We start from the raw sequence: 27,010 nt of genomic DNA on the forward strand, positions 1-27,010 counted from the left end.
ATAAGGAGTCCCAGATACATACTGTCACCTCCAATGCACATGGTCAATGGTAACTTAACCTCGAGATGTGAATGATTGGGAAACTGCTAGCAGGTGTGGAACAATTCAAGATGTTAACTGTGGTTAGAGGAAATTTGACGCTTTTGCATGTTAAGTTGGTTGACAATACTAAATAACTCTAATGACCATTGGAATTCATTAATTGCAAACAAACTAAATGAGCAGTTTCCATTATCTCCATTATTACCACATTACATATAGTACTGTTGCATATCCATCTGGGTATCAGGAAACCTGAGAACGCAAAAAACAGTCTCACATTTGTTTGAAAACCTTGATTTAATTGGTAACATAACATGAAGTCAAAGAGTTTGAGTCAGTGCTTGAAACAGGGAGTTAAAAATATCCTCTATTATGATACCATGACACATTCATGTAATGTGGTTTTATTCAGCTGTATGCAATTGCATAAAAGGTTCCCCACAAAACTGATTAAAGATGAATGTTTTTGCCACTGCTGTGGGTTTAAGTAGCAGTTTGGCAAACTACTCACATCGCATCGAGTTTGCAGTCAGTTTAATAAAAGCATCAGAGAGCAGCGTTAATAAGAGTGTAAACAGCGATACTACAGCCAGAGTAAAGAAGCCTTGAGTGGGAGTATTTTCTCTCTGTGTGGTACAACACCACATAAATTAGTTTTTCTAGTGTAAATAATTCTTCAATAATTTAGTATTTTTAGAAAAAGGACTAGTTTGGTGATACTTTCTATTTTTCTTAGTGTCAATAAATTATGTGTAGAAACACTGTCCTATTATTTAACCACTGAATTAAGTCACCCCCAAAAAAGTAATATTTCCTCCAGTTCAAGGAAAAATTGCAAAGTTGTGCATTCATGAGGTTTTTAAAGGTTTATATCTTTAGTTGGAGCCGAATGACTTGGATCTGGAAGCCACAGGCTGAGAAAAAAGTCAGAGAAAGTATTTAAATGGAAACTGACGTCAAGAAAAGCAAAAATAGTAGCACATCTGGCAGTGGCTTTTAGCTGGAGTTAACTTCTGACAGCACAATAGCTGTTAAATTTAAAAATCTGCTTTAATGGCACATTACCAACTAGACTGTTTCAGCACTAACAGCCCTCAGTGGTGGTTTCTAGCACTGGAATCCTCAACTCAGCTCAGCTTGTAGGTCAGTTTGTCAACAGTGGCACAAACATCAGTCTTAAAACCCCGATATGTAAATTTTTTGTGACATATACTACTTAAATTTAGATTGTGTAGATTGTTGTAAAGGAAAGCTAGGTCATTCTTATTGTGTGCCTCAACATTAGGGGTGGAATTCAGAAGTTTGGAGTCACTAAGAAATATCCTTATTTTTGAAAGAAAAGCATTTTTTTCAATAAGGACATTAATCAGAAATACAGTCTAGACATTGCTATTGTGGAAATGGGTGGTTTTTCATGGAATATCTCCATAGGGGTACAGAGGCCCATTTTCAGCAACCATCACTCCCATATTCTAATGCTACATTGTTATAGCTAATGGTGTTGAAAGGCTATTTGATGATGAGAAGAGCCTTGTGCAGTTATGTTATCATATGAATACATGAGTTAGTTTTCATGGAAAATATGAAATTGTCTGGGTGATCCAAAACGTTTGAATGGTAGCATATATAATATTTAAATTTGGATTGTGTACATTTTTGTAAAGAAAAACTCAGCTATTCTTACTGTGTGCCTCAATATTGATGGGAGTCGTATCTTTAGAGGCTACATATAGGGGCTTTAAAGATATAAAACATTAGGATATAAACGACACATCAATCAAACTCTAAAACTCCAGCCTTGAGAGTCAACCAGGCTGGTCAGACTAACATCTGCTTCACTGGATATGGAAACTAACTAATCCACAAGTTTGTATTTAAGGTACAGATGTTTCCTCTAAACCAGGAAGCGGTCCAGCATCTTCTGGATGTTCTTGAAGGCGTCTCTGCCCAGGTAGTCGGCCTGTCCAGCCTCCCACCTCCGGCGACGCTCGAGCTGCCCTGTTTCTCTGTCAGCTGCCCTCTGCCGTGATAAACAAGTGGAACAAACCAATCAGAATTTATCTCGAGGAACATGAGACTCTGTATTTGATGAATTTTACAGGTTCTAGAAGAGAGGTATCGACATTATACACAAACAGAATTTGAAGCTCAGCATGTCTAATTCCAGAATTGGCAGGCTTTCATTTTTCCTACTCATCTGTGCTTTAGTTTATGCTGTAAGTCTGACCCCTTTCGGCATGAGATGAAGTTCCAAAGACAGAGCAGCTGCTGGTTCTAGTGGTATTATTCCTACTGTAAGCTTGCATTTCACAATTAAATTTTATTGTTATTTTAATTTTAAGTTCGACATTATTTTTTCAGCAGCAAACAGACAAACATAGCTAGAGACTAGCTATGTGAATATTGTGAAGATTTTAACAGCTAAAGAGACAAAGATTATTCTCACGAGCTGGTTGAGACCAAAAACAGAGCCACAAAAGGGGAATATTGGACTTATATTCACTACAAACCCTGCCTCATTGAAATCATGTTCATATATGCTGTCAGTCAAAAATTTGGACACACATTCTCATTTAATGATGTTCTTTATTTTCATGATTATTTACATTGTAGATTCTCACTGAAAGCATTGAAACTATGAATGAACACATATGGAAACGTAAGGTTACATGTGTAACCAAGGTTCTGTGAGTGAAGAAGCTTCCCCTCCACCCAGAGATATATGGAATATATATCTCTATTGGAGTGCCTGAACCCTTGGGTCAGGTGATGTGGATAATTTCTTAAAGACACCCCACCTGTGGTCGTGGCTGACAGCCTATTTAAACCCCTGTCAGCCACTCCCCCAGTGATATTAATCTGATGGAACGAATTCCTGAGCGGCCACATGTAACCTTCTCCAAGATTGGAATCTGAAAGTAGGCATCCTTCAAATCCACTTTCACAAACCAGTCCTCTTTGTTTATGGACTGTCTCACCCGTGGGATGGTCAGCATCTTGCACGGTAAGCGTCTGAGATACTGATTCAAACCTCTCAGATCCAGAATGGGTCGCAGTTTCCCATCGCCTCTTGGGGATGAGAAAATAATGGGAGTAAAATCCAGCCTGTCTGTTGCCGCATGGTACTTCCCTGATGGCTCCCTTTTCCAGCAGGGTACCAACCTCTGTCTGAAGAACAGCCTTCCGCTCCCCGTCCACCAGCTTTGCAACGTCTGTTGGTGTCCTTGATGTAGGGGGACGCTGAGCAAACTGAATACGATACCCCTGGGTCATGGTTGAAACCACCCAGGGGCTCGCACCCAGCGACTTCCAGGCTGTCGCTCGATCTGAGTCTGGCTGAACCTCGGCTGGAAATAATATAACGTCAAGAAGAAGACGGGGGTTTCGGCTTGCCCTCAGCTGTGCCAGATTTATTCTTGGCTACTCCTCTGGCAGCACCTGTGTGCTCATGTCGTGCCTCCAGAGTAGCCCTCAGGTCACCAGGGCCCCAGCCTGACCCTCGTGGCAGCATGGGAGCTTCCGCTCTCTTACTGCCAGGTGGACCCGACCACCTAGCCCTGGGCCTAGCAGTCAGTGCACTCGAAACCTCCTTAGCACAGCGGCGGGCCTCCTGCACTTGCTGCTAAACAGTAGTGGCACCAGGGCCAAACATTGCTGTCGGCACAACAGGCAACTTCAAGAGGGATCCTTTATCCTCCGACTGAAGCTTTGACTTAGATATACAGCTGGCGCCTGGTTACCCAGAGCGATGACATGCTCTTCCCAGCGACCAGCGCCTGTTCCTTCATCAGTGCTGACACCATAGACGACACTAGCTGTATCTCTGAAACAAGACGGGCCTCTGTCCCAGAGTTCAGCTGACGAACTAACTTCCGCTGATACAGAGCCAATATGGAAGCTGTATTTGCCAGCTGTGTGTGAACAGCCATTGTCCGATGCAGTTTAGCCAGTGAAGCATCCAGTATTTTGCATTCACCCGATGGACTCGCCGACCCCAACACACAGCTGGACGGAAACAAGAGAGCAGACACAGTCTGGTCCAACTGAGGCAAGGAACCACAGCCCACCTTTTCCTTGTCCTGCATGGCAGACATACGTCGGGCAGTAGCCGAAAAACCCAGCTTAGCGGTGGTATTCTGAAATGATTTTTGCATCAGCTCCACCATATCAGGAAGGAGAGGCACCCCAAATGGCACCTCTACCTCTGTGAGATCCTCTTCATCATCAAAACGTGACGGGGGAGGGACCTGACCTGACACTGGTCCAAGCCCCAGGGCCTGAGAAGCCCTATGAACCAGACCCCTAAATTGCTGGCATTTATTTTCCTTGGTCTGTTCATCCTCCTCAGCCATTCCCTCAATCTCACCATCATCTGATATTCCTAACGCATCAATTTCACAATCTTCCTGGTTATCGGCTTCAAGACCCTCCTCGCTTCTTTCACCAGGCATGGGAGGAAAGTTTAGGTAGGGATCAATACAGGAGCCACCTTCAAGTTCCCCCAACCTAAGGCGTTTGGTCTGCTGGAGAGCAGGAGGTGGCGCAACCAAACCGCCACGCTTGGGTCTAAAAACATAGAGCTGAGCCTCCAAGGATCGTTTTGGCAGGATCGAACAATCCATACACGATGATGGATTGTTTACAGCTGTTGCCGCATGTTCCTCTCCCAGACACCGCACACACACATCATGACCATCCTCAATGGGCAGCTGAATCCCACACACCACACAGCGATGGCCCAAGGATACCATAACATAAATGTGCATATATATATATACCCGTATGTGTATATATATATTTTTAATTTATATATATATCTATATATTTATATATGTCCAAGAGAGATGGACACACAAAGAACTGCACAGAAGGAATAGCGCCTAGATCTCGCGAGAATCCCGCACGAGACCACCATGCGGAAGTGCGCCAAACTCTTTTTCCCTCTCTCCCAACTGTACTTATTAGCCTACGCTGTCCACAAACTCACGGAGCCTTCTCCCATCGCCCAATCGGGACCGGGAGAAAGGATCCTTGTGTTATCCGGCACAGAAGCCCCTCCACAGAAACCTTATGCCAACACAGAGAATGCGACAGGCAGGACGTTACAAAGAGAATGCACACAGCCACCACGAGAGACAATCACTCTCTCAAACTCACTGAAAGTAAGCGGCACAGACTGTGTGTATCAAACGCTTTTGCTCAAAGAAACTCAGCGATTACACGCCACGCTGCTCCAAGTGGAATCAGAAAAATCACTGGGGGAGTGGCTGACGGGTTTAAATAGGCTGTCAGCCACGACCACAGGTGGGGTGTCTTAAAGAAATTATCCACGTCACCTGACTCAAGGGTTCAGGCATTCCAATAGAGATATATATTCCATATATCTCTGGGTGGAGGGGAAACCTTGAACGATAGAGAACATGCAGTAAACAAAAAAGTATGAAATTAGTGAAAACATGTTTTCTATTTTAGATTCTTCAAAATAGCCACCTATTGCTTTGATTACTGCTTTGCACACTCTTGGCATTCTCTCCATGAGCTTCATGGGGTAACGTGAGCCAGTTTCATTGTAGCGCTTGATGGTTTTCACAGCGGCACTTGGGGATACATTCAAAATCTTTGCAATTTTTCAGACTGACTGGCCTTTAGTTCTTAAAGTAATCATAGACTGTCGTTTCTCTTTACTTAGCCGATTGGTTATTGCCATAATATGGACTCTAACAGTTGTCAAATAGGGCTGTGAACTGTGTATCGTTTTTTTAAATTTTACATTTACACACGTGGACAAAATTGTTGGTACCCCTCAGTTAAAGAAGGAAAAACCCACAATTCTCACTGAAATCACTTGAAACTCACAAAAGTAACAATAAATAAAAATTTATTGAAAATTAAATAATCAAAAACAGCCATTACTTTTGAATTGTTGATTAACATAATTATTTAAAAACAACAAACTAATGAAACAGGCCTGGACAAAAATGATGGTACCTCTATAAAAGATTGAAAACTATTTGACCAGAGTGACATGATTAACTCAGGTGTGTCATTTAATTGACATCACAGGTGTTTCCAAACTCATAATCAGTCAGTCTGCCTATTTAAAGGGAGACAAGTAGTCACCCTGCTGTTTGGTGAAAAGGTGTGTACCACACTGAACATGGACAACAGAAAGCGAAGGAGAGAATTGTCCCAGGACATCCGAAAAAAAATTATAGACAAACATCTTAAAGGTAAAGGCTATAAGACCATCTCTAAACAGCTTGAAGTTCCTGTGACAACAGTGGCTCATATTATTCAGAAGTTCAAGACCCACGGGACAGTAGCCAACCTCCCTGGACGTGGCCGCAAGAGGAAAATTGATGACAAATTGAAGAGACGGATCGTTGGAATTGTATCCAAAGAGCCCAGAGCAACCTCCAAAGAAATTAAAGGTGAACTCCAAGGCCAAGGTACATCAGTGTCAGATCGCACCATTCGTCGTTGTTTGAGCCAAAGTGGACTTCATGGGAGACGACCAAGGAGGACACCACTGCTGAAAAAAACTCATAAAAAAGCCAGACTGGAATTTGCAAAAATGCATGTTGACAAGCCACAAAGCTTCTGGGAGAATGTCCTTTGGACAGATGAGACCAAACTGGAGCTTTTTGGTAAGGCACATCAACTCTATGTTCATAGACTCAAAAACCAAGCATACGAAGAAAAGAACACTGTCCCTACGGTGAAACATGGAGGAGGCTCAGTAATGTTTTGGGGCTGCTTTGCTGCATCTGGCACAGGGTGTCTTGAAAGTGTGCAAGGTACGATGAAATCTGAAGACTATCAAGGCATTCTGGAGAGAAATGTGCTGCCTAGTGTCAGAAAGCTTGGTCTCAGTCACAGGTCATGGGTCTTCCAACAGGACAACCATCCAAAACACACAGCCAAAAACACCCAAGAATGGCTGAGAGAAAAGCGTTGGACTATTCTAAAGTGGCCTTCTATGAGCCCAGATCTGAATCCCATTGAACATATGTGGAAGGAGCTGAAACATGCCATTTGGAGAAGACACCCATCAAACCTGAGACAACTGGAGCTGTTTGCTCATGAGGAGTGGGCCAAAATACCTGTTGACAGCTGCAGAACGCTCATTGACAAATACAGAAATCGTTTAATTGCAGTGATTGCCTCAAAAGGTTGTGCAACAAAATATTAAGTTATGGGTACCATCATTTTTGTCCAGCCCTATTTCATTAGTTTATTTTTTTAAATAATTATGTTAATCAACAATTCAAAAGTGATGGCTGATTTTGATTATTTAATTTTCAATAAATTTTTATTTATTGTTACTTTTGTGAGTTTCAAGTGATTTCAGTGAGAATTGTGGGTTTTTCCTTCTTTAACTGAGGGGTACCAACAATTTTGTCCACATGTGTATACAGTACACAGACATACAGGGGGCAAGACACAAGAAAACAAAGGACAGAATTATCAACGCTTCAGACAGATGATTGCTGGAGTTTTGGGGCTGTTATGTATGAGGTATGACTGTATTATCGTGTGTGTGTGTGTGTGTGTGTGTGGCTGTGTCTGTGTGATAAATGTAATTAGATATACCAATATTGCTGTGAAAACATAGGATGTTGAAACATAAGAGAATAAATAAATAAATAATAGTTAAAAAAAAGGAAAAGAAAAAAACAATAATAATAATAATAAATGATAAATGAAATTGTATAAATTGTAACAATATGAAAACAACAACAATAGAGGTCATTACATGGGTAATGGTAATCAGCAGATAGGGAGGGGACAATAACAATAGCATATAATATATTAACTACAGTGGTATATAATCTAGTAACTACAATAATAATCATAATAATAGTATAATATGGTGAAAATAATAATAATAGTGATAATACCAGTAATAATAATAATAGCAATAGAGAGAATAACAGCAATAGTGGTGGTCGTAATGAGGTGGGGGGGGGGGGGGGGGGGGGTAATGGAATTTAGAAAAGCCAGGGTGTAATGTCCTTATCTTTCATTAACTGTCCATCAATATAAAGTTTATCTACCGAAATGACTGCTCTCTTACCCTCTAGGATCCTTTGTTTCCGGATGGGAAAGAGCTGTTTGCGTCGATTAATGATTTCTGGTGGATATTGATCATTGAGTCCATAGTCTGTTCCTTTAAGCTGTCTGCCTTGCCGTTGTACCAATTCTTTGTGTTTATAGTGTTCGAATTTGACAATGATAGGTCGGGGTGGGGAGGAATTGGTGTGCTTGTGGCCCAAACGGTGAACACGATGAAAAGGGATGTTTTTAACGGTGTCCGTGGGAAGTTTGAGCTGGTTGATCATGAAGTCCGTGACTGCTGTCTCCGGTTGGTCTGAGGGTGGTTCGGGAATGCCGGTGAAAATCAAATTGTCCCTCATGCTGCGTGTCTGTAAATCCAGGATAGTTTCTTTCCTGGTTTTATTTTCGGAGATGACAGAAGCGAGCTGAGTGGTGACGGAGGAGAGCTGGACGGACATAGTTGACACGGAATGGTGATTTGTTTTCTTCGGTGAGTGTGTCAATTTGCTGTTGGCTATATTCCAGACTATAGCGGAGGTGTTGGAACTCTTTGTGGAGTACTTCAATAAGTGCGACTCTGGCATCCAAACCAGTAAGTTTATTGTCTATGGAAATTAACATGTCATGTACCTCGTTATTGCTGCTGCAACAGGTTGGTTGTGGCGATGTTGTCGGTGAAGTGGAGGTAGATGAAGCAGGTAAACTCATGTTGCGTAGGCACTTTTTGGATTTCCCCATGGTGCAGAGTCTATTATAGTAGTTGTCGATGTAATCCTCAAGGTTGTCCAGGTCTGTTTTGTAATCCGGTTGAGGTGGTGCACGTGGTAGGCAGAGAGTGGAGAGTTTACAACGGAAAAGGGACGGTGACAGTTTTAAAAAATGAAAAGTTTGTTGTGGTCGTCCAGCAGCGAGCGGCCATTTTGAATCACGCACAGTCTCGCGAGCAGCTCACAAATCCATGCTGACAGATAGTTCTTGTTGAGTTACTGGAGACAACCATCGGTTTGACTTCTGCACAACACAACCCCATTAAGAAGGCAAGAAATACCACAAATTAACCTTGGCACCTGTGACGTGAAAACCATTTCAGGTGACTATCTCATGAAGCTCATCCAGACAATGCCAAGAGTGTGCAAAGCAGCAATCAAAGCAAATGGTTACTATCTTGAAGAGTCTAGAATATAAAACATGTTTTGACTTATTTCACATTTTTTTGTTGACAACATAATTCCATTTGTGTTTATTCACAGTTTTGATGCCTTCAGTGAGAATCTACAATGTAAATAGTCCTGAAAATTAAGAAAAACCAATAAATGAGAAGGCGTGTCCAAACTTTTGACTGGTAGTGTATGACTGAACTGTCAGAAATCATAGATGAGTTAGACTTTTTGTTTGTTTTAGTGAATCTGTTTGTGCCGATCTGACGACAAAGTGACCATATTTCTGGTATGTTCTTTATCAGCAGATATGTGACTTGTCAGATTTGTAAATTCCAATTCAAAACATGCATCTCCTTATCAATCTGTTAGAAAGCATAGTCCAATTACAGTTATGCTCCCTTGAAAATCTACTAGCTGTTGCAAATTGATTGCATTTTTGCTCCATAACTAATAGATGTGTAAAAAGGCAACTTCTAGCTGGTGAATTGAGTTTCAAAAGAGATATCAGCCTTCTTTGCTGCACCCGTGTCCAAAAAAACTCCCTAAAATTGCTTATTTAACATCATCTAATCACATATTCATGAGGAGAAATTCGAATCCTGGATATTTTCACCTGCCATAACAAAGACAAGACAAGATGAAGCAGTTCACGTACAGGAAGAGGATCTGTCTTTGTTGTTCCCTCAAATCCTTCAGCTCCCAAAACTGGATCCTCTTTCTTCTCAGGTGACTTCGGCTCTCCCTCCATCAGTGTGCTATCTGTGTGAGAACTCTAAAGACACAGCAGCCATGTTACTCATCAGTGCATTCCCACTGCAACTAAAGGAGACAACTAAACATGGCTCGGCTTCACCCCCTCCATGATAACTCCGCTGATGCATGTTCATACTAAAGGGACTGTGTCTGTTCAGGCTAATCTTACAAGCCTGTATAAACACTATGCATCAAGTTGAAATGAATTTAACAAATGACAGAAATCCAATGAGAAGCTCAGGGGCCTGCGGCAGATAATAAGCTGCATGTCCCCATCTTTGTTTGTTTGTTTTTTGTTTTTTTTATCCTGCTGGAGTCAAATCCAGTCAAGCAGAAATACTCATAAATTAACAGCCTCATCTGCTGGAACTAACAAGAGGCACTTGAGCTGCCTAATAGCCCACCATAATAATCACTGTGATATATTATAAACAGAAGTTAATTAATGGATTGATTAGCAAATGTTTCTAATGACTACGCATTCAGCTTCACAGATAAAGTGTGACTTTCAACACTGTGTGTTTAAAGGCCCGGTCACACCGCCCGAACTTTGCTGGAGCGTTCCTTGAACGGTGAAAAAAATTCATCACCGCTCGTAACCGTTCACCACCGTTTAACAGAAGTTGGCCCCCGTTAAAGCAACGTCGTATATGCTCGGCCACCGCTGATGTTTCTGGAGGGGCCCTCCTACCGCTCCGAACGTTTTGAGCTGCACAAAATATTGCGAGCGGTGAAGAGGTGAAGAGCTCCACCAACACCCAGTCAAAGTTTGGCACTGCTAGACGCAAGTTCATGGACACTTGGGTCCGCTAGGCCAACGCAGAAATCTTGAACACTGGACCACCGCTGCTTCGCCAGTGTTGCCCGGGCGGCGATTAAACGTTGCTCAAACTTCGGTGGAGCGGTTGTAAGCGTTTTACGAGTGGACACGGGGTTGCTGGAACGGTGTCAGGCGTTGAAACAGCGATCCATGATGGCGATGAACTTTGGTTTGGTGTTGGTATAAAGGTGTCGGAGCGGGACCAGAATTTGGCTATAAATACGGGGAGAAATGGACCAGGAGCTCATTTGGAATCGAGCTGCCGTTGAGTTTCGACCTCATCTATATCGAATTTGCTCAAAGTTACAGTAAAACTGTATCACCATGGATGCTGAGAGACTTGCTATGATTGGTGCACTAGTCCAGCAGCAGAATCAGAACCTCCTCAGATTGCAACAAGCTGTTGACAGAAGGAGAAGAGAGAGAAGAAGGAGAAACAGAGTTGTGTGGGTCAGACAGTGGATACTGAGAAGGCCTGAACATGGACTGTATGACAAGCTGATGGTGGAGCTGAGGAATGAGGATCCACGAGCCTTCCAGCACTTCATGAGGATGCCACCAGCCATGTTTGATGAACTTGTACAGAGGCTGACCCCCAGATTGACCAAGCAAGACACCAACTACCGTGCAAGCCTGGAACCTGGTCTCAAAGTGGCAATCACCCTGCGGCAATCTATCAGAACTTGTATCAAAACGATCCGTTCAGCTCCGTAGTCACAAGCGGTATGCCGCTAAACCAACTTTATACCCCCGCCGAGCCAACGCCCGCATCCGCAGAACGCCGCTAAACCAATGCTCGCGTCACCGCTAAACCAATGCTCGCTACCGCTAAACCAACGCTAAAGCAATGCTAAAGCAACGCTGGATTCAGCGGTGCACCGCCAACGCCCGTGTTTTCGATTTTTTTCCCATTTTGTGCGCGGTGACGAGTGTTGTCGAAATTCGGCCCCCCCTCTCTACCGTTCAAGGAAAGCTCCAGCGAAGTTCGGGTGGTGTGACCGGGCCTTTAAGAAGCTAGTTAAAGGACTTTTTTGTGTCCTGAAGTTAGCTTCTCCCATTTTTAGTTTTTAAGTGAAGTTCGGCAAAAAATTTTCTGGTCTTATCTATTTAAAGGTAGATCAACGTGTTTTTAAAAATGCATACATTTTTGCTATTTTTATTGTTGTAATTTTTCATGTTGTAAAAGGGTCGGTGAGTAGAACCAAGGTTGATTATTAGTTAGTATGATTGTCAACCTTTGCAAATATATTTTCTTACTTTTAATATTTGTTAGAGTTACCGATCAATCTTAACATGTTTTTGGACTGTGGGAGGAAGCTGAAGTACATGCAAACTAAACGCAGTAAGATCCCAGGAAGGCCGTTATGAGAACTCGGGATATTCTAGCTGCAAGGCGAAAGTGCTAACCACCAAGCCACTGTGAAACCTTGACAAAAACAACCCCACATTATTACACCACCTGATGAACTGCTCACATGAAGCTGGTTGGTTTCATGGATTCAAGATTTTGACTCTAAATTCTGAGCCTACCCTCCAGCTGTAGAAATTGATATTCATCAGATCAAGCTGCATTTTCCATCTTCATCTGTCCACTTTAACCTCAAAATTGAATTCTCAGCTGAAAAGTGGGACCTGATGAGGTTTCTGCTGTCGTCGCCTCAAGATTTGATATTTTGTGCATCCTGATCTTTTTACTGTACCTTTTCTATCAGCTCATACCAGTACATCCAGTCTCCTCTGACATTTCTCATCAACAAGGTGTTACTCTACAAACAGTTGAGGTGAAAATTCCACAGATAAGCAGTTTCTGAAAAATACCATTTGCCGCCAATCATCATGTCATGACCAAAATCACTGAGATCACAGTTTTCACACAACTTTTGAGTTGTGTGCTGTTTATTTCCTGTTTTATTTTGATAGTCCCCACCTTTGTCTGTCTCTTGTCATCTTTACTTCCTGCCTCTGACTGTTTCCCTCCCTTCTGATTGCCCTGATTTCTTTCACCTGAGTTTTATGAGTCACCTGTGTCCTGTCTCCCAATATAGTCCTGCATTGTACTTCATACTATTTTGTCCTCTCTCTGTCACCCTGCTGGGTCCCCTACCTACATGCTGATTTCCTGTTTTGTCTCCCGTTAATTCTTCTGTTCTCCCACCTGTTTCTAGTCCTGCTAATTTGTGAAATTTCCATCATTATGGTGCTTAATGTGAACATTAACTGAATCCCCTGACCTGAATCTGCTGCCACACATGTTTGGCTGATCTGATAACTGCATGAAAAAGCAGATGTGCAGGTGTTTCCTATTAAGGGTTCGGTGAATGGAATTCACAATCATCTTAATGCTAATTTGCACAGCTGCCTTACACAAAATGCTAATCAGGACCCTGACAAGGAAAATACTACCCACTGCCTAATAAAAACTATACCTGCTCATCTGTGTGTGGTGGGTTTGTTGGAGGTTTTTCACTGAAAACAGCTGGCTGCTGCACCTGGAAAAGATGAATAAATGGAGTTACTTTACTAAAACCATTTGAGAGTATTATCTCTTCATTTTACATTCAGATGTTGTAATGCTTGCCCTCCAAACCCTGCCCTATTTCTCAAATATTTCTTGCTTAGGTGTAAAGTAAGGAAGTTCCTGTTTATATCACAAAATACTGCGTTTTCAAGAATGTTTAATGTATTGCACTGGCACATCAAGACACCATCACAACATAATACCTAACAGTACTTCATAAAAAATGGCAGATGAATATTTTGGAGAATCAGTTTACCGTCTTTGGTTCAGACTGTGAACGAAGACTCTGAGAAGGAGGAGAAAAGTGTGCCAGCAGTGAATTGGAGCTGTCCAAGTTTTTTCTAAACGGCATCTCGGCTTCTCGTTCTTGGATCTGCGAAACAAGAGAGAATGGTAAAGGGTCGGGACGACAACCAAGACCTGTGTGTCTCGTTCGGCTGCCAGTGGGCACGTCTACGCTCCAGCCAAAACTTTGTGGCATCTTACGCGACGTATTTACAAAGCTTCGAGTAAAGAGGGGGAAGTCGTCAGTGAAAAGTGCTGCTTGGAGTGGTTTGGAAAGAAGACCGACTGAGCATCTGCCAAACACAGCAAATGGTTGACTTCCTGCACAACACACTGTTGAGTGACACTGTTGAGGATTATGTGTCAAACCTATGCCAGTTAGTCAATTACCCGTAAATATTACTGAAATTAGGAGCTATAGTTTACTTTTTGCCCTTAGTGTCCTGTTGTTCTGTAGAGTCATAGGAAAAGAATGACTTAATTTGACTTAATGTTGGCTAATATTAAGTCCATTTTGTCCAAAAACACACCAGTAAGCCACAGTGTTACTATGTGGGCAATATGTTATTTCAGGATAATGAGTACATCCAATAACTAGTACAACATTTCATCCTGTTCAACTAACTGTTTAACTCCAGTAAGTAGTTGTAGGACATTGTTTTTAAAAAAAAACTAAGATGAACGTCTTCAGTAAAAATCAGCGGACTTGGTCCCGAGACAAAGTCAGAAAGTCTTAAAAGACTTTTCATCCCATATGTTTTCAGAAACACATTTTGGTGAGCTGTTTTTGTAAAATAAATGGTCCTGTTGGAAATCAGTAAGCAGGGATTCGTCCAGTCAGGTGTAGGCAGTGTTTGCACAGTTGTAGGTAGGCATAGTCTATTTTGGTTGGAGAGAGCCTGTCAGAAAGTCAATACTAGGAAACCTTTTGGCCTTTTGGACATGTACAATTACAATCTAATGGCGCTTCCTTGGGCACCGTGATTGCATGAATGAACATTTGGACATCGGAGTTGAACTTGACCAATCAGCCCCCACCAGGCGTAAAGTAACCATGACGTCACCCGTTGGTTTCAACGCCGAGAAAATGAAGCCCGGATTTTGCTACTTCCTTGCCGCCGCTTTGGATTTTTTTGGAGCCAGTGACGTAAAAAGCGTCATCAAACAGACTGGACGGGAGAGCAACTAGGGGCAGGATTGGCTGAGGACTCTCTTATCCCGCCCACATTTTACCGCAGAGGCTTCTGTTGCTGTCTATCAAGTATAGCCACGCCCCCTGACTCAGCCAACTTTAACGATTTATTTAAAATTCAGTATTGATTTATTTTAAGATCGGCCACCTGATCTCTCATTTTGACCATGAAAACTAACGGGAAAAAAATCCTGAGCTGTAGAAAATCAGTCTATCAAATTTTATTTTTTCCAAAAATGAATTGGGGTCTATGGAGAAAAAGCTTTTTGGAGCCAACCCTCGCGGACGGCGTAATATTGCAAGTTTTTGACACTTCCGGGTTGGCTTCAATTCTGGAGCCAGATGCTACGTCCACTTTATATACAGTCTATGGCCCCCACTTTGGTGGCGCCATTGTTTGCAAAAAGATGACCTCTGTACAAATCTGTAATGTTCAACAAATATGTTTGCTTTATGTTTATTGAGAAATCTAAAGCTGCTCTGAGTGCCGGTACACACTCTGAAGAAGCAGCATGCACAAAAGAGAATATAGTCTTGTGTTACTGCCATCTGCAAGTGCATATAAATTGTGGAAAACAGTCCTTGGAGTCTTTGTTGTCTATTCACCACCTACACAGTGGCAGTAAAAGCAGTTATTGGCTACTTTCCATTCAGGTGCTCTATTGCCAGAACCCTGCCATTGTGCATGCTGGCGAACGCTCAAAATCGACTCAGTGTAGCTGTGTGTTTTTCTACAACGTCTGTCCATCACAGCCTTTCAAGTGTATTATATGTGATCACACAGAGCATGTATGAAATCGAGCGTTTTGTGCACCTGCAGAACACTGTCTGTACATGCCCACTTCCCCTCCTTCCCCTCCAGAAAGTCTGTTGTGTTGCCGTGTTCCAGCCTTCTGACATGTTTTGGACCCCTGCCTGCTTTCAGACTCTTTGCCTCCTCACCTAACTCCGTCTTCGGTCCTGTTTGCTGCTCGCTGTGTTTGGCGGCGTCTTATCAGCCCAGCCTGTCCCTCAGACTCTGCCTAAGCTTTTCCCTCCTGCCAGCCTTCGTATTTATGTCCCCTGTCAGTAAACGCGTCTTCCTACTACACTGATCTTTCTGAGTCATGGATTTGAGTCCCGTTTGCTGCATTAGCTGTCTGAACAGTTACTAATAATACTTATCACTGATGTTGTGGCTCCGGTTAACTTCCTGGTTTAATGTCACAGCAGCTCTTAGATTAAAAAAAAGAAATGAGCAAAAATGAACAGACCTGAACTAGGGGCTTTGTAATTTATTTAAATACTTTCATTCCCAGCCTGATGCAGCATCGTAACAGGAGGACATGCAGTTTTCAGATCACATGGATGTTTGTACTTGTTGTGATTTCTCCTGGTCTTGACTGGTGTGGTTCACTGGAGCAGATGATGTGGTGTGACTGAGGTATTCCCTCCACCACAGAGACACAAACCCCTCCATGGTGGGCGAGCTGCTGTCATCCCTGTGTGAGCTCCAGGGTTTTACTGCTCCCACAAAGTGGACAATCTTCGCGTTGTGGCCGAACCTGCGGGGATGAAACTGTAACTCAAGCGTGTTCGATACATCAGTCGGTGGATAGGAGATCACAAACATTTTGCAAACACTTGGGTATAACACAAACTTGTAGATGTAGTGTATAAAAAAAAGTCAGTAAAAATGATTCACCTTACAGTAGCTGTATTCCCTTTAAACAAATCAGTAGGATCTTTGCTCTTGTGTCATATTCAAAACTAAAAGTTATCTAGCAAATTTCAGGCCCAATGTAGGAACTAAATGCAACAAACTGCAACATTTGAGGGTTTTATTTTTTCAGCACATCTTAATTTTTGATGACAGACCCAATCCTTCCATTCACTGAGGATACCAGTGTTCACAGATTTTTTAGAGAAGTTCTGCCATTCTCATGAAACTATTTTATATTTCTTTGTTGGAGAGGATGCATTGCTTTACCGTTCTCTTTCTCTTTCCAGAATTGGAGGACATTTAGGCTTCAAAATGTTTCAAAGATTTTAACCTTCTCTTTTACAATTTTCCAATACATATATTTCTCAAAATAGGTAATAAACTATCAAAGGCTTGATTGGCTCAGGTTACACACCAATGTTGCAATAATAATAATAATAATAAATTGTATTTGTAAGCACCTTTCTTGACAACCAAGGTCGCTTTACAGGAACAACAAATGCAACAAAACCAATCAATTTTATTCCATGTTTTATGTTGTTTGCTAACCCTACTCTAAGTCACAGTAACAGGGTTGCTAATCCATGCTAATACTAGCTTTTTCTCAGGAGTAGAAGCTAGATATTTAGCTAGCTGCTACTGCTGACCAAGAGGACAACTTACTGATTGGAAAAAAGTCAAGAATAAAAGGAAAACGAATTGGTCTTATCCTGATAATATGTATAACAGGGTCGCATGAGGTAGAGTGAGACATTCAGTCAAGGCTGAATCCATCCATCCATCCATTCTCTATACCGGGGCGGCTGGTCAATAGAGGGCGCTAGGGCGCCGCCCCCTCTGTCTCACATCATGTAGAGTCACAGCCCTTCCTTTAATAAAACGTTTTTAAAATTACATTTACATGTATATCCTGTGTTTTTAACAAGCAAAATGGATAATAGAGCCTGTAGAGAGTTACTAAAATGTATAATTTGTAATAAAAAGTCAGATTAGAAACGTCTGACGATGTCTACAATTACTAATAGTGGAGATATATCGGCTGGGGCACACTCATCTTTCCCCATTGACTCGTTATAACTTGATCCGCAGGGCGCGGTCAGCCTGCGCTGAACTGTTGCTCATCTTCAGCAACACAGAGTTCAGGAGTTGCAATGGTGCTGTGGCTCTGTACCAGCTCTTCATGAGCAACAATCTTCAGGACACCTTCTCAGAGACTGTGTCTCTCCTGAAGATCCTCATCACGACTCCAATGACGACAGCTGAATCTGAGAGGTGCTTCTCAACACTAAAAAGAATCAAGACCTTCCTCAGGAACACGATGTGGCAGGATCGTCTTAATGCACTGGCCATGCTCTCAGGGAGACCCCAGATTGTAACCATAGAGTCATTGAGAAATTTGCATGTCTCAAAGACAGAACAGCAAAACTGGCATACAAAAAATAACACAGATGTAGAGGTGCTGGCTTTAATCTCTAAAATGTGAGGATTTACTTTTTTGTCATTTAATAATGTAAATAGAAATGTTAGTTGACACAAGTGCCACTTTAGACTGAAAGCCTGTTGATTTTCATATGTTCTGAAATCTGAGGAATTACTGTTTTTCTTTAATTTCATTGTAAATATTTAATGTTAGTTGACAGAAGCACTTTGGGCTCAAAGCCTAAGATAAGATAGGTTTTATTTGTCACATGCACAGTTATACATAGTATAATGCCTAATGGTTTCAGTATTTTTTTTTCAGGCAAAGTGACAAATTTTTATTACTGTGATCTTAAATATGCAGATTTGCTGTTTTCTCATTGTCATGTAAGGTTGTTAATGTAAAAGTTAGCTCACAGAAGCACTGTCTGCCGTTAGCCTTATAGTTAGGTTTTTTTTAACAAAATGTCCAATGTTTGTTGGTTTCACAGGTATGGATTTGTTTTTGTTTATTTGAGTATGTAAATATAAATATGTTGGTCCAAAGATTTTGCTGGACAGAAGAAGCACTTGGCACTCTTTGAAGCTGGAAAAATGAATTGTTTCTTTTTTTTTTACTTTTGAAGTAAAACATAGATTTGCATATTTATACATTCTTAATTTGTTTAATTATAGAAAAGGAGATTTTAAGGGTCTGTGTACCAATTACACCTTATCTGGAGCAACTCATATCAAAACACTGGGGAGATAAATTCAAATTCACTAGCTGGTAACATTTACGTGCATTTAATTGTCTATTTGACTCAGCAGTAGTGCTTAGCTGTACCCTCCTAGTGGTGCATAGTAATAGCACATCAAATGGCTGTGAACATAATTTACATCAATTCTTGTATTCCGGTGTTGCCGACTCTGCTATTTGGTTTGGTAAATTAAGTGCGCCCCCCAAGAGAAAAATTCACCAGCCGCCACTGCTCTATACACCGCTTTATCCTCACTAGGGTCACAGGGGGTGCTGGAGTCTATCCCAGCTGACTCAGGCGAAGGCAGGGGACACCCAGGACAGGTCACCAGTCTGTCACAGGGCTACATACACAGACATACAATCACACTCACATTCACACCTATGGGCAATTTGGAAAAACCAATTAACCTCAGCATATTTTTGAACTGTGGGAAAAATGGAAGAGAGGACATAGATTTGCTCCCAAATCTTTTACATAATTTATTTGAGCTTTTATATTACTGTTTGATGATGTCATTTCCAGCATTTCATGTGATTCACTGTCTCCTTCTTCTTCTACCAGCTAAAGAGTTTGCACTAAAAGGGTTGCTGTGGGACACACATTCCATGTATAGTAATTATTATTTAAAATATGATGTTGATTAAAAAATCCCACAATTACAAGAGATATCAATGAAAAAATAATACCAAAAATGGAGATTTAATTTCATTTTAACAGTTTTCTTTGAAATTCAATTTGGTCATCAGGGGGTGAGAAAATTTGCATTTCAGCGGGAACTCAAGACTTAACATGTAATTTTAAAGATATTTTCAAACATTCTTTTCTCTATTTTTTTTATTTTTAAAAAATTTAGTCTCAGGACAAATACATTTATACAACAACTGCATGTTTTAGTATTTTGTACATGGATTCTTTAAAATTTGATGGGAGGGACGTAAATGTCCTTGAGCTTTGGAATGGCCCTTAAAATATCCGAAAAGCGTTCGCTTTGATTTAAATTTGGCAAGAAACCTGGCCACTTCATAGTATTGCCTTTTTTCTGAAGCACAGGCATTATTTTTGGAATATATAAATGTCGTCTCCCCAACGCCTTTCCACTCAGGCAGCTCCAAATCGTCACACTCCCATGTTCACGCTCCACTGTGATAGTCCTGGGTAAGTTGTTGACAAACATGCTGGACCCCATCTGACCCAGACTGAATTTATCTTGGTTTTATCTGACCAAAGTACATGCTCCCAATACTCAGCACACTTCCGTTTTTTTCCTTAGCAAAGTTTAATCGATAAGTTTTGTACTGCAGAGCATGGAACAGTTTCTCTTCTTCACACTCCATAGACATACAGATAGAGATGTTGACAAATTCTGAACACAAGAGAAAATGTTCTGCTTGTAATTATGGACAGTTGATGAAATTTAGAATCTTTTTTACATTTAAGTGATATTGCACGGGGATGTGCTCACTTTTGCTGAACACTGTGTCCCAGCATTCTCATTGGAGGGTTGTTAATTTTGTCACACATTTGTTTTCTACTCTACTACAGTTTAATTTGGCTTAGTTGAAGCATCTGTTTTAAAGTGCATCCAGACAGAACATAGGGTGAATTATAGATAAAGCAAGATTGCATTCACAGTCAATGCAGAGATGTGAGTCGACAGAAACTTGCTCGAGGCAAGGAAAACAGTGTCAGTTTCCCCAATATACCCACTCACTGACTTTGAAAGTAAAATATACAAAATGTTTAATACATAAAATGAATTTCTTCTATTTTTGTGTGCATCTCAAAAGGAGTTATTTCAGTGGCATATTTGTATTATAACAAAAAATGTAGTGCTTTGTTTTTAGATATTGCACAATATTGAAAATTATAAAAGAGAAGGTTAATTTTTCAACAGTTTTGAAGCCCAAATGTCCTCCAATTCTGGATTGACCTAACGACTAATTCACTCTTTACAGTACTTGTATTCTGCTCTGAAAAATTTTGAAAGCCCGACACTGTTGTTAACTGAAAACCATGAATACACAACCATGTAAACACAGTTCACATGCATTTATCTTTGAATTGAGCAACAGGAAAGAGCAGCGCAGACACACTCACTGTTGGAAAGCAGGGAGGTAGCTATAGAGCGAGCTGGCACTGAGGTTGTAGACAAACGGCAGGTGTTTACTGATGTCTGCCACCGGCCAGCTATTGAAGAAAGAGTTCAGCAGACCCTGGTCTCCTCCTGATAGCAGATGACAAATATCACAAATCATGCTTTCAGGCTTTGTTCATATTATGTTGGTCAAATCCAGCTCCCAGCACAATGTAATCAAATCAACAAAACAAACCGAATGTGTAGTCTGTGATCCTGTTTTTATGAATAAAACATATATATTTAAAAAAAAAAAACTGCAATGGTCCAATTTTGATCCACAACAACCATTCTGAAGTGCTTCCTTTGAGGCCTGTTTTTAAAAGATATGTCTCCTATAAGGGCTGCCTACTTTTTAAATGTAGTTTCTGTTTTTGCATTTGTTTTTGGTAGTGTCTACAGATACGGACTCATACTCGTAGCCTGTGGCCTACGGATACGGCACTTTCCATTTGCCAGAAAGATACGGACCCGTACACGAGTCTCGCGAGTCAAGAAGCTGCTAACCACTGCAAACTGTTGAAAGGTAAGCAAAGGTTAAGGTTAGGGTTAGTGTTAGGGTCAGGTTTAGGGTCCGTACCTGTAGTACCGATGCTACGGGTCCGTACCGCTAGCGTCTACCGGGAGTCACGTGACCAGATCTCGCGTATCTGATTGGCAAATGGAAAGTGCCGTATCCGTAGTCCACAGGCTACGGGTACGGGTCCGTACCTCTAGCAACAACCTATGTTTTTTGCTTTACATTAATGAAAAATTAAACTGATCAGACATGATCATGATTAATAATCCATCATTGTTCATCACCTGCAGTTGACACTGTTTCTTTTTAGCAATCAAATCTTTCTTTTCAATGCTTTTCTCCTGTTTTTTTTGCTCATTTTGCTGTACATACACTACCGTTCAAAAGTCTGGGGTCATTTGGAATTGTCTGTATTTTTGAAAGAAAAGCAGTTTTTTTCAATGAAGATAACATTAAATTAAACAGAAATACAGTCTAGACATTGTTAATGTGGTAAATGACTATTCTAGCTGGAAACTGCTGATTTTTAATGGAATATCTCCATAGGGGAACAGAGGAACATTTCCAGCAACCATCACTCCTGTGTTCTAATGCTACATTGTGTTAGCTAATGCTGTTGAAAGGCTAATTGATGATTCGAAAACCCTTGTGCAATTATGTCAGCACATGAATAAAAGTGTGAGTTCTCATGGAAGACATGAAATTGTCTGGGTGACTCCAAACTTTCGAATGGTAGTGTATTTGGGTCCTGCATACCAACAGACTGAATAAAGTCAGTGTGTAACAGTCTTTTTGTGAAGCACGTCTGTTTTAAAATGTGCTCTACAAATTTACTTGACTTCACTGTGAGTGAAACCTTTCTCCCCTTTTTTCTTTTGCACGATTCAACTGAGTTGAGTCATCTGTATTCACACCAAGGACTGAACCCAAACATGTAGCCGTGTGTTACCGTCAAAGCTGCCGTGCTGCAGGGCATGATCCAGGAGCCTGGTGTGGGTGAGGAGGGACGGTCTAAAGACAAACACGCCTGAGTTGAAGCAGTCGGGCCAGCTGGGATCAGGAGCTGCCGACAGCTCGTCTCTCTCGAAGAGTTCGTCCACGTTACACAGCACCTGAGAGGGAAAAGTTGATCAGAGGTAAGTATTGTTTGGCCACAATTTTGTGTATATTCTCTTGTGACCTGTTGAGACTTGGAACTCTCAGCGTTGCACAAATCTTCGATTCTCTCTACCCTGCTTCTATTGGATTCAGTCATACTTGACCAGGTCATAGGTTTCACTTTTTTCTTTGTGTGATTTTGAAGGTGTGCTTTAATTCTGGAATATTCCTCTCCTCTCCAAGCCTCTGCAGCCTGGCTGTCTTTTTGTCAGCCAAGTATTCATTGTGCTATCCGAAACAAATTTCTCTTAGCTACATATGAAAAAAGGAATTTCATGTTGTTTACCAAAAGATCATCTAGTAGAGCGCCCAGGTAGCTCTACTGGTGGGCGACCCTGAAACAGGGGCCTGGGCTCAATTCCACCTCATGGCCCTTTGCTGAACATCCATCCATCCATTCTCTATACACCGCTTTATCCTCACTAGGATCGTGGGGGGTGCTGGAGCCTATCCCAGCTGACCAGGGGACACCCTGGACAGGTCGCCAGTCTGTCGCAGCTTTGCTGAACATCTTCCACCAATTCTTCTCCCTACTTTCCTGTCTGAATCTCGACTAACCTGTCTAATAAAGCCAAGAAAAGACCTAAAAAGTAACTTTAAACAAGACCATCTTGTAGTTTGTGCTGAAGAGCCAGCAAGGCTTTATACTTTGATGCCATCCATAGAGACGGATGATATCAAGTGTTCTTCTCCATTTCTGAGCTGTCGCAGAAAATAGAATTTCATTGATAAAGCTTGTGGCAAATTGGAAGCGCACATGTCCTCACTCTGGAGGGCGGTAGGGTTAGCTGCTTCGGCATTCAGCAGGATGTGGCATGTCCCATTGTCTTCATGCAACTTGAGGCAGTAGAATCTGGCAACTTATGCAGTATAGAGCCGCTCTTTTTAGTGGAGGTGGTGACTGGACGAGCTGCGGATGAGAGGCTTCCGAGTCATGTATATCAACAAAAAAAGTCTGCAAAATTTGTCATTCTGCTATAACTTTTCCATACAACTGTATCTCTATAACCTGCTTTGAAATGACATGAGGACCCCACATTTTCATCCATAACAAATACTTGGACTCTTTCAATCAATACAGCAGGTGAGAGGTCTGTTAGTATTAACACTAGCCTGAACATCATATGTGCACACAAGCACATGTGTGTGCATCAATGCAGGTACAGCCTTGAGATGATATATTTACTCAGGCTGCTCTGCAAACACGTCTCTTCCAGCTTAAAGAGGAAAATGTTTGCACTGACTGCAAAGAAAAAGAAATAACAGCTGTAGTGGGCTCTGAAATATGTCCTCTAGCATCTGTGTTGGTGTCAGTCTCAACAATAACACGTGACATCATTGAACCATACATTGACCAACAGGTCAGACAGGAGTAGATGAACCCTAAAAAAGGCCAGCAAGGTATGTTGACTTTCTAAAAGATAATGATCTTCAGTTTGACCAGTGAGCCAGCATGGAGGTGATTTGTGCAATATCTGTATGTTTTTTCAAGGAACATTGCCTTTGAAGAGGGATCAAAGCTGCTGTGTAGTTTGAACCATGGAATCCACTCTCTTGAAGGTAAGACACTTAAATGTTTTATTGTTGTTTTGGTTTTGGTTGTACTCTTCATATATCAAATTCCAGAAAACATTCTTTCATCCCACTTTGACGAGGCATTCCATATAAAAGGGTTACAGTGTGTTTATTAGTGGTTCATAAATCTTCATTTACCATTTCATTGCATAATTCTGGATTTGGCTCAGCTCAGTGGCTACTGCAGAGCTAACAGATGCTATAAGATGGAATATGAGCACTAGAACCTTCTCAGTTTTAGACAGTGTGAGCTGTTTCAATCTTCAAGTCTGCATCGTGAAGAACTGGCAAAGGAATTTTTAAAAAACTGATTGTGAGATGTTACAAACATGGAAAAGGAATTAAGGTCAGTAAACAATTAAAAATCAGTTGAAGCACAATTAAATACAAGTCCGAAGGTATAGAACAAGCCATAGTACCACTAATCAGAGTTACATTGGCTTTATGCCTAGAATGATGCCATGGACAGTACGCTACTTGCCCAATCTAGCTTTGAAAAACAGACGGGCACTTGGGTTATCAATGGAAATCAGTGTATCTCTGACAGCTCAGATAGCGCTAAAGACATTGCATCATGTCACCCTCTATTGACAGTGTCCACGAAAAAAAAAACCTTGCTTACTCTTCGGCACAATATTGCAAGATGAAAAGCCCGATGAAAATTTGGAGCACATTTTTTGGTCAGATGAATGCATGATCCCAACAGCGAGTATGATGATCTTAAAAAGCTGTAGGAGAGATGATGTCATTGGCATCATGAATGCCTGTGGATATACCAAAATACTGACTGACAAGTTGGGCCTCGAAAAGTGCCGAAAAGTTAGCATATTAATAATAATAATGATCAATGCATACATTTATGCTATTTATCTGTCATTGCCTGCACATCCAAAACACCATCAGGGGCTTTTTTAGGTCCACACATTCTGACCCACAGCAAACATCACTCTAACCTTTGTAGAATGGTATGCCAAAAAAAAAACTAACAGCAAAAAAACAGCAAATTCTGTTGAAGGTCAAAGTCGGCTCCACCCAAGTCTAGGGTTAGCATCAAAATTTGGACACAGAGTAAAAGATTTGAAAATATAATACAGATGGAAGCTCTTCTGCCATTAGAACAATCTAAAATTATCACACAGAAATTCTACATCCTGCAGCTAAGATATGTTGCTGTATGTTCAGTGGACTCACAAGTGTGTCAGCGTCCAGGAAGACACATTTACTGTACTGGGTCAGAGTCCAACAGTGGATCTTTGTGAAGGTGATGCCGAGCTCAGGACGTCCCAGCAAAGATAGATGGAGGCGGTCCTTACTGTCCATCACATCCACCGTGATAACCTCGTCAAACATATTCTCAAGGGTAAACCTGTGGGATGATGGAGTTTTGTGACACCCAACATAAACAGCAGCAAGGTTGAAGCTTGGAAACATGATATTGGAGCTTGACATGTTAAAGAAAGCGGTTTCCTCATCTCTCACCTTGAGTGCTCGGAGACGTTTGGTGTGACCATGACGACAATGCGGCGAGTTGTCCCATGTCGACGCAAACTTCTGGCCACCACTGTGGCTCCCATGCAGTAGGAGTCTGTGGTGACCAGGGTCACAAAGGCCTCTCTACCTGAAAACAGGACGGAGAGATGAAGGTATTAGAATGACTAAGCTACTTGCTTCCTTTACTCAAAATTCAGTGCAGACACAACGGTAAATATGTTTTTCAAAGAATAGAATTACAACTGGATTAAGTTTTCTATAGGTGTCAGTGAGGACATGTTGCTAAACTACACTGCTCAAAAAAAATTAAAGGAACACTTTGAAAACACATCATATTTCAATGCGGGGAAAAAACAAACTGGATATTTACATTGATATGGACTGGTTAATGTGTTAGGAATGAAAAGTGCCACATTGTTTGATGGAAATGAAAATTATCAACCCCCCAGGAGGGCTAAATTCAAGACATTCCAAAATCAAAGTGAAAAACTGATGTGGCAGGCTAGTCCATTTTCTGAAATTCGTTGGCAGCAACTCAAAACGGTACTCAGTAGTTTGCATGACCTCCATATGCTTGTATGCAGCCTGACAATATCGGGACAAGCTCCGAATGAGACGATGGATGGCGTCCTGGGGTATCTCCTCCCAGATCTGAACCAGGGCATCACTGACCTCCTGGACAGTCTGAGGAGCAACCTGGTGGTGTTGGACGGAACAAAACATAATGTTCCAAAGGCGTTCTATTGGATTTAGGTCAGGTGAGTATTGGGGCCAGTCAATGCTGTCAATTCCTTCATCCTCCAGGAAGTACCTGCATCCTCTTGCCATATGAGGCCAGGCATTGTCGTGCACCACAAGGAACACAGGACCATTGCACCAATGTAGGGTCTGACAATGGATCCAAGGATTTCATCCTGATACCTAATGGCAGTCAGAGTGCCGTTGTCCAGCCTGTAGAGGTCTGTGCATCCCTCCATGGATGTGCCTCCTCAGACCATCACTGACTCACCACCAAACCGGTCATGCTAAACCATGTTACAGGCAGCATAACATTCTCCATTGCTTCTCCAGACATGCTTTCCATGTCTGTGACATGTGCTCACAATGAACCTGCTCTCATCTGTGAAAAGCAAAGGGCGCCATTGGCATACCTGCCAATTCCTGTGTTCTATGGCAAATGCTAATCAAGCTCCATGGTGTCAGGCAGTGAGCACAGGACCCACTAGAGGACATTGGACCCTCAGACCTTTCTCATGAAGTCTGTTTCTGATTGTTTGGTCAGAGACATTCACACCAGTGGCCTGCTAGAGGCCATTTTGTAGGGCTCTGACAGTGCTCATCCTGGTCCTCCATGCACAAAGGAGCAGATACCTGTCCTGCTGATGGGTTAAGGACCTTCTGCAGCCCTGTCCAGCTCTCCTCGAGTAACTGCCTGTCTCC

The 27,010-nt window shown here is 41.7% G+C and overlaps 1 protein-coding gene across 1 annotated transcript in view; it reads right to left on the bottom strand.

Moving 5' to 3' along the window:
- Positions 1–320: 320 nt before the first annotated feature.
- Positions 321–27,010, bottom strand: part of gyg2 (glycogenin 2) — a 30,045-nt gene continuing 3,355 nt past the window's right edge. The window contains exons 2-10 of the mRNA XM_051943091.1: positions 25,559–25,693; positions 25,271–25,445; positions 22,296–22,458; positions 20,790–20,916; positions 16,186–16,372; positions 13,608–13,724; positions 13,260–13,322; positions 9,916–10,032; positions 321–2,062 (exon numbers count right to left, since the gene is read on the bottom strand). Of these exons, the coding sequence (XP_051799051.1) occupies positions 1,937–2,062; positions 9,916–10,032; positions 13,260–13,322; positions 13,608–13,724; positions 16,186–16,372; positions 20,790–20,916; positions 22,296–22,458; positions 25,271–25,445; positions 25,559–25,693 (1,210 nt within the window). The 3' untranslated portion in view covers positions 321–1,936. The remainder of the gene's footprint in view (positions 2,063–9,915; positions 10,033–13,259; positions 13,323–13,607; positions 13,725–16,185; positions 16,373–20,789; positions 20,917–22,295; positions 22,459–25,270; positions 25,446–25,558; positions 25,694–27,010) is intronic.

Source organism: Acanthochromis polyacanthus, chromosome 22, assembly GCF_021347895.1.
Source record: "Acanthochromis polyacanthus isolate Apoly-LR-REF ecotype Palm Island chromosome 22, KAUST_Apoly_ChrSc, whole genome shotgun sequence".
NCBI classification, from domain to species: Eukaryota; Metazoa; Chordata; class Actinopteri; family Pomacentridae; genus Acanthochromis; species Acanthochromis polyacanthus.